Source organism: Trypanosoma rangeli (genome assembly GCF_003719475.1).
Source record: "Trypanosoma rangeli strain AM80 chromosome Unknown Tra_15.4_contig_00079, whole genome shotgun sequence".
Lineage (NCBI taxonomy): Eukaryota > Euglenozoa > Kinetoplastea > Trypanosomatida > Trypanosomatidae > Trypanosoma > Trypanosoma rangeli.
In genome coordinates this window covers 53,333-61,014 of record NW_021705823.1, presented here as the reverse complement: position 1 = coordinate 61,014, position 7,682 = coordinate 53,333, and the positions used below count along the sequence as shown (strand labels likewise).

At 50.6% G+C, this 7,682-nt stretch overlaps 3 protein-coding genes across 3 annotated transcripts, besides 5 other annotated features; all 3 read left to right on the top strand.

The window, feature by feature from the left end:
- Positions 1 to 83: 83 nt before the first annotated feature.
- Positions 84 to 103: a microsatellite.
- A 719-nt stretch (positions 104 to 822) lies between these two features.
- Positions 823 to 850: a microsatellite.
- A 35-nt stretch (positions 851 to 885) lies between these two features.
- Positions 886 to 2,439, top strand: TraAM80_03166 (uncharacterized protein; the record flags this gene model as incomplete). Its single annotated transcript, XM_029380145.1, has 1 exon — positions 886 to 2,439. The coding sequence occupies one exon, from the start codon at positions 886 to 888 to the stop codon at positions 2,437 to 2,439; it is 1,554 nt and encodes a 517-aa protein (XP_029240039.1).
- A 322-nt stretch (positions 2,440 to 2,761) lies between these two features.
- Positions 2,762 to 2,808: a microsatellite.
- A 383-nt stretch (positions 2,809 to 3,191) lies between these two features.
- TraAM80_03165 (uncharacterized protein) lies at positions 3,192 to 4,877 on the top strand (the record flags this gene model as incomplete). Its single annotated transcript, XM_029380144.1, has 1 exon — positions 3,192 to 4,877. One exon carries the CDS (start codon positions 3,192 to 3,194, stop codon positions 4,875 to 4,877), a length of 1,686 nt encoding a protein of 561 aa, XP_029240038.1.
- Positions 4,878 to 4,987: 110 nt separating this feature from the next.
- Positions 4,988 to 5,018: a microsatellite.
- Positions 5,019 to 5,304: 286 nt separating this feature from the next.
- TraAM80_03164 (uncharacterized protein) lies at positions 5,305 to 7,371 on the top strand (the record flags this gene model as incomplete). Its single annotated transcript, XM_029380143.1, has 1 exon — positions 5,305 to 7,371. The coding sequence occupies one exon, from the start codon at positions 5,305 to 5,307 to the stop codon at positions 7,369 to 7,371; it is 2,067 nt and encodes a 688-aa protein (XP_029240037.1).
- Positions 7,372 to 7,430: 59 nt separating this feature from the next.
- Positions 7,431 to 7,475: a sequence feature (GA-rich).
- Positions 7,476 to 7,682: the final 207 nt, after the last annotated feature.

Below are 7,682 nucleotides of genomic sequence, written 5' to 3'. Positions count from 1 at the left end.
GCCCTTTCGCTTGGTGCAAGTTTCCACGATGAGAAGTTCTCACTGTAGAAGTGTAGGTGTATCAGGGGAAAGAAAGTGGAATGTTTTTTTTTATTTTTTTTTTGACTCTGCTCCCGGCCATTGGTGCAATGTTCGGGGCAACCCCAATGGGGAGGATGGGTCCAACTTCGACAACTGTTACTAGCAACTATAGCACAATAATAACGCTTAGGAAAAATGCCTCCCAACTGCAATGATCGCCAAGGTGGATCTGTGTGTGTGTGTGTATCTTCTGCGTGGCGGGCGTCGTTCTGTTGGGGTCTCGCAATGTGGGGGTGCAAGGGAGGACGCGTCACGGGGGTGACACGTTTGTTTGCTACTACGACCCCGAAAAAGGAAAGGAGTGGAGACGATTGATGGGGCCTGTGTTTTTTGCGAGTGACTCCGACGCCATCGCCTCTCTGAGGTTCTGGGAGTGTAATCGTAGTCTCTGGGGGGGAGGGGGTGTGTGTGTGTGCGAAAAGGGTTTCTTTTTTTTTGCCGTGTGTATTCAACTATCGTCATTTTTTTTTTGAAGTTATTTTTAATTTATTTATTAACTTTTTGTGTTGGAGGATGCCGAGTTATCCTGTTTGTGTGTTTTGCTTAAAAAAAAAGAAGATACTTGTGGTTGTGTTGGGGTGGGCTTTGTTGTTCTGATTTGATATGTGTGTGTCTTTTTTTTTTTTTTTGTTGCTCTGTGGGTGAACTTGGCGACGGTCATGTGCACATGCGCACGCATACGTGGATTCTTACACGTTGTTTAGCAGGGTAGGTGTACCTTTTTTTTTTTTTGCTTTGTCCAAAAAAAAAAAAAGGAAAAAAGGAAAAACGGCGTAGTGGTGATTGTGTGGCAGTACTTGGTGGATGTCGCGAGCAATTCTGCTTCACGTGGATGTGTTGCGTGGACGCAATTATCCGCAGACGGAGGATGACCCGTGTGCGTGCTCAACTCGTGTGCGTATTTTTCTCTTTAAGAGTGATCTACAGGAGGCCCTCTCCGATGTTTTTACAACTGGACTTCAGGAGAATTCCAATGCCCCCTTTTACAATGCGGGTGTGGACTTCGAACTCCCTATGGGGCTGGAGAAAGCCTTGTTGGTGTTGGAGGTGGAAGAGGTGACGCGGCAGACGGAGCCGTATATTATGTTTTATGGTGTCCAGCAGGTTTCTTTTGCGTCGAAGGGAAAGTTTGAAGAGGTTGTTGTCTTGACGTCAACCAATCCCCTTGAAAAACCAGAGAAGGCAGCGCAGGAGGCCATGCAGGCCGCGGAGAGTGCGATGCAGTGCCCGGTGCTCAGTATTCGCTACAACGTTGTTCGGCAAAAGAGTGTTGAGGAGGTGAAGGACGTACATGCGGATGTTGAGCTACTCACTTCCCCAACACTGACGGGCTCCTGCTGCATCATCCCAAAGGATTCCCAGTACGTTTGGGTCAACCTCATATCTGACAGTCGATGGGTAGATGCGTTTCACCACGTGCTTGTGAGTGAATGGAAGGATAGGGCTCCGCTGGTTTGTAATGCTGCGGCGGCGGAGTCCTCAGTGAATGGGTCAACAAAAAGTGCTGCCGCGACGAAGCCCCTGCCGCGATCCACGCCTGTGGATGATGTGCGCTCGATTGGCGATGTCATTATGAAAAGGTGGTGCTGCCTTCGCTCACATGAAGTGCTGACACGTCTGCGGCTCTGCGCGGAGGCCTTCAACAATGGGGAAAAGTCGTTTAACTTTACGCGCGAGCGGGAGTTGTCCTATCGACTTCAGCGCAAGGAGCGTATTTGTCTTTTGCAGGAGTTGGCGCGGGCTTCGCTTTGCAAGATGGGTGTCTCTGAACTTCGTGACACTCTGGACCACCTTTGGATTTTCTTCTCCACAGGCATCAAACACGATCCGGCAGGTACGCGTGTTCTCACCTACGAGACACGCAAGAAGATCAGGGAGGCTGGGTTTGACTGCCACGACAGGGCGGTCCTGCACTCAAGCATTCTCAATCTTCTTATTCCCTCGCTCACTGTGGGGCAGTGCAACGACTTTGCCGCGGCGGACATGAACGATACGGCGGCGGTGGAAAACAATTCTGCAGCAAAGCCCGCAAGCGCAATTCGTGTTGACCAAAACAACGCAATGTCTGCACTTGCCGCCGAGGTTGCCTTTGCGATGGCACTCATTGAGTACATTGGCGCTTTGCTGGACACCCTCACGGAGACGGAGCTTCTGGCGGCTCTCAAGGCCTTTGAACCGGCGGTGGTCAATGCTCATCAGCGTATTAAGGCTGACGCCAAGGAGGAGCTCAAACGTGCGCGCGGCAGGCTCATGACGCAGCCTCAGCGGGAGCTGAAACCGTATGTCCCTGGTGAGGGTATTAAAATTGACCATCTGGATGTTTTGGGACGCAGGAAGAAAAGCATTCATCTACGTTAAACTTTCTACATGATGTGAGAAGTTATGCCCCCTTCTTTTCTGTATATGCAAACTTTTGCTTTTTTTTTCCCCCCATTGGACGCGGACCCGCAAAATGTGCCACAATTAGGAAGAAGATAATAAAAAGGGGCCGAAGCGAAAAAAAAATATACTCCAACAGACAGAAGCTAAGGAGTGCATAACCGCACTCCTTCGCGGATTCTGCTACGTCTCCGGCGTTCCATTTTTCTGTTACTGGCATGACCCGGAGGAATGCTGGTGTTTTGCGGGCCGAGCTACAAATTGGCGTATGATAACGCCGGTGCTTTCTTTAATTTGTTTTTGTGTATGTGTATGTGTATGTGTATGCGTATGTGTATGCGTATGTGTCTGTCGAAGTACGGTGACGCAGAAGACGATCTAATAATGCTTGTCTACACGACACGCGTCGTGATTGCGGCACTACTGTGCGTTTTGCACACTTTTTTGTTTTGTTTTTGAGGAAATAATAAAAGGTGGCGCTGGTGGAGAGGAGGGGTAGTAGTGTGCTCTGAAGCGAAGCGAACAATTGCCTAGCAAGGATTCTTTCCCGCTTTAACGCCAGGTACATTGGACTACGGTGCAGACACAGGCACGTACGCTTATATATGCACGTAAGTTTGTTTGGCTTCGTTTGTGTGCTGCCCTCTTAATTATCTTGTTCTCATTTAGACGGACTGGAGGGTTTTATTGCGTAGATGAGCGGAGGCAGTCTATTCAGGGGGAGGCAACCGATGCAGCACGGGCGGCTTTTTCTTTTCTTACTTATATCGACACTTCTGTTTTTGTTGAGGGCTACGTCCTTTTCAGTGGTGGTGGGGGCAACGGCGCTCACAGTGGTGGAGGCTACGTGCGGCACGACGATACCAGCGGATAGCCAGTGGATGGTTGGTCCTGCGTGGGCCTTCCAGCGACCTGCGTTAGGCGCGCGGTCGCTCCCAACTCCTCTTGCGGGCTCTGAACTGCGTTTTGGACGAGCCTCTCTGGGGAGTGAAATAGAGGAGATCATACACTCCGAGGCAGGGATGAACCCAAACATGGTGGTGATTTTTGAATTGAATCCACATTTTCACGCCGCGAATAAATGCAAGTTCCTCTGGAACCCGCTAGAGGCGGCAATAGACGGCACAGAGACGACCGCAGCGCGTGTGTTTGCGTTAGCCGTCACCGGTATTAACGCATCGTGTCAGACGCCATCGCAGATAGAGGTCACTCTTCAGTACAATCAGGAGGTGTCTTATTTTATTCCAGTGGATGTGGGAAAATCCACGACATACTCTCTTAGTTTCTCAACGAGAGACATGCGTTGGCCAGTCTTATTTCACGTTTCGCCCAACTGTGTGGTTTACTTGCTTTTACTCACGAATCGCCAAGGATCTATTCATAAATGGTATGCATGGATTCCTGCGACAATAGTTACAGTAATGGTACTTTTATTGGTTACCACGATGATGCTATTTTGGCGTGAGCTACCACCAGCAGCAACCGCTATGCTGTTAACGCTTTTGTTTGTGGGTTATCTCGGGAGTTGCATTGGCCTTGTGATGGAGGTACTCTCTTGGCAAAGCGTCCTTGGCCGCGTGTTCCCTTTTCCTGACGCAGTTACCCTTTACTGTTGCCTGCCGATTTTCTACTTGCTGATGTTTCTGCTGGTCTTGCTGCGTAACCGTTATTCTGGTGTTTTATTTCACGCCTTGTTGCGTCTTGCAGTCTACGGCTTAAACCTGGCGCTCTGCTGCGGGTATTGGGTGGCTGGGGATGTCTTGCTTGGCTCCTTGACGCTGTTGCAGTTTCTCTTGTCAAACCTCTTCTTGTCAGCAGCCTACTCCTATTTTGCTGTCATTCTTGGGCGGGCACAGCTTCGAGTGGAACCGATTTCCGGTGCGTTGGGATTTCTGTGGTTTGCCCCACTCACTCCCTTTGCACCATGCCTCTTGATGTACTATGATCTGTACATCATGCAGGCGAGCAGCCAAGCACCAGGTGCCTTGACCTCGATATTGCAGAAGGCGGTTGTGATGTACGACACAATGACATCCTTTCCTCTCCTTTTGCTACAAAACGTATGGGGGATTGCGATGCTTGCCACCGTGACGTCGTACCACATGCCGTTTCTTATTCTTCTTTTTACAGCCCTTCTCTTCTTCACTCTGCAATCCGTCGTTTCGATCGGGCAGTACGCTAAACTGCGCAGGCGCTGGATACGCCGGGGCGACATTACGGAGAGAAGAGGTTGTTTTGTTTTCTTCTGCGACTGGTTCAGGCTCTGGGGTTCACTGGAACGCTGCATCCGCGGTGATAATTGCCAACGCCCGGCGGAACCGGAAACCCGACGAGTATGTCACTTGATGGCGACGATGAGTGCGGACGGACCAGACGGAGCGTCGCCCGAGGCGTCCGTGTGGCAGGCTCGCGAGTGACAACGCGGAGGATTTTTTGTATTTACCTTCTTCGACCGAGTTAGACAACGAGGGAGTGCAGCGGAAGGAAAACTATTGGCCAGCAAGCGTCAGCAGGTAGGTGAGAGGACCACCAACAAGCAATAACGACAACAACAAAAATAGTCACAGACACAAGTTTAGAGAGGGCTGTCTCTGCTGTGGGCAACGAGGATGGAAATGGAGATTCTCACCGCGTGGTGGTGGAGTGGTTGCACTTTGTCATGTACTTTTACGGTTTTATGGTGTGTTCAAGTGAGAGGCTCTTGGGGTGTATGGGTGTGTGGGTGCAAATGATCTGTCCCGTACTTCCTGTGTAGAAGAGAAAGAGCACATGTTCAATGCATTTTTGTTTTTATTTCTTCTTTATTTGTTGTTCCCCCTTCACTGGCTGGTAGGCTGCGTTGCTATGTGGGGGTCGTGGTTGGATCAGATACACAAGAAGCTGGACGATGTTTCCGGACTCGCGGAGCAAGCCATAGGTGGTGTCTACGAGGAGGAGGAGGAAGAGGAGGAGGAGGAGGGTGAAGAGGAGAACAAGAGAGAAGAGATGTGTTTGGAGTTGGAGGGCACGAAAAAGACCGAGGAGGAGGTGACAGCTGGGAAAGGGGCCGGTGGTGACAGAAACTTGCTTTTTCACCCTACACTGACACCCGAAGTGCAGCAGGAGACTCATGTAGAAGGCGTTTTCACCTCTAGTAACGGGGCGGTGGAGTTGCAGCCACATTCACAGGAAAGAGGAATGTTGATGGAACCCGTCTCGTGTGGTGCAAAGAGCGCACTGTACGAAGTATCGGCCACACCCAATGAAAAACTGACTGACTCAGTAACGGAGGCTGTTGAGGGTAGCGAAGCGGATCCAATTTCACATGAACGGTCACCGTTGCAATCGGTGACGCCTGAGGAGGTCGCTGAGTCTCCAGCAGGTGCTGCGCCGCATTTAACAGCAGATACAACTACGCTTGCTTCCGTAACTCTTAAAGCTGTCCATTCTACTGCTCAGCACATCGCATCATTACATCCCGATGGCGTCGAGTGCAATTCATTGGCAGGCGGCGGAAGCGAGGAGCAGCTGCTGCGATTTCAGCAGCTGCTAGCAGACGAAATGGAGGTGTCACGGCTTTTGCGGGAGGAGAAAAACCGCCTTGAACACCGTATAGTTTTCCTGGAAAAAGAGCTGAGCAGTCTTCATTTGTTAAAGAAGAACGCCGTTCATGCGAACATGCAGAAGATGGAGGCACTGGAGCGGGAGGGTTCGGAGCTCTCCAGAAAGCTAGGGAAAGAGCGTGAGCGGTACAAGTCGCTCTACGAAAAGAAGACGCAAGTGGAAAACCGGTTGGAGGTGTTAGAGCAGAAGATTGCTCAGTTTGCGCTGAGGGAAGAGGAGTTTCAACAACGTATAGCGGCTAGTCACACCGACTGTGAGACGGCAAAGCAGCGTGCGGAGGAACTTAGTGCGCTTCTAAAGGAGCAGGAGGGCGACGTGCGGTTACTGCAGCAGCAGCTGACCAGCGCCAAGCAGAGTTACGCAGAGGTTGTGTCACACCACGAGAAGGAAATCTCTGAGCAAAGGACGGAGCTGAAGCTTCAGAAGGAGAACACCTCAGGCATGCTGGTGTCCATGCAGCAGGAGAAGGAGGCTCTTGTGTCATCGTTGCAACAGAACCAGCTGGAGTATGAGCGGCGAATTCAGGAACTGGAAAGTAAACTTATTCAAGCGAATCGTCGCACTGCCCATGCAGAGATGCGGCTCACAGACCATGAACGCTCTGCCTTGGCGCCCCTTCGGGAGCTTCGAGCTGCGTTGGACGATGTGGAACGGCAGAAGAAGCAGCTAATGGAGGAGGTGGAGTACTGGAAAGGAGAGTTTTCTGCGATGGAGCGGGGGCGGGAATCCGAGAAGAAATATTTCACACAACGACTAGCTGATATGCAGAGTGAGATACAATCGATGCAGAATGAGAAGCTCGCCTTCGAACAGGAGCTGCAGCAGAGTAGAGTAAAACATTCACAGCTCCAAAGGGCTTTGGAGAACTCCCTGGAACGCGCCTCCCATGTGGAAGCAACGAAGGAGCAACTGACAATGGCGTTAGAGGAGGCGCGGAGGCAAGTGGATAGCGCTAGCAACAGCAACAATAGCACAATAGCTTTGACTCCTAATGTGAGAATGGGGGAAAGTGCAAGACATCAACCACCTTCCTTTGATGAAAGTAGTGGCGGCACACTGCGCCCTTTGTTCCCGGCGGATGCTGTCGAGTCGGTTAGTAACGTTTGCCGCAGCAACCGGAGTCGTGTGGACCGGGAGTTGGTGCGGCAAGCTGTTGAGATTGAGCGACTCCGCCGCGTGGAAGAAGAGGGTGCGGAAGCGAAGCAAAAACTTTTGGTTCTCGCCGCCCAACATGATCTGCTCATGCAGATGTATGGCCAACTTCGAGAAGAGCTTCAGAAGGGTCAACTGGGACAGTCCTCAAAGTAATCCTCTTGAAATGTTATTGGTTTCTGTATGGGCGCACCCGCACAGTGTTATCATTCCCATCTCTTTCTTTTCTTTTCTTTTTTATTTTGTTATTCTCTTTGCTTCGCTGCCCTCACCCGTCTTTTTTCCTTTACAGTGTCGTGCGTCAACGCTCTTGTGAGACATGAAGCAAAGGCGCGAGGCCGACAGCGAGAGAAAGCAAGTTCATACGTGTGGCATTGGATTTTCACTCCATTCTTTGCTTTTTTACTTTAATTGTGTTTTTGCCGTCATTTTGTTACGCTTAGCTTTTTTTCTTTTCTTTTCTTCAC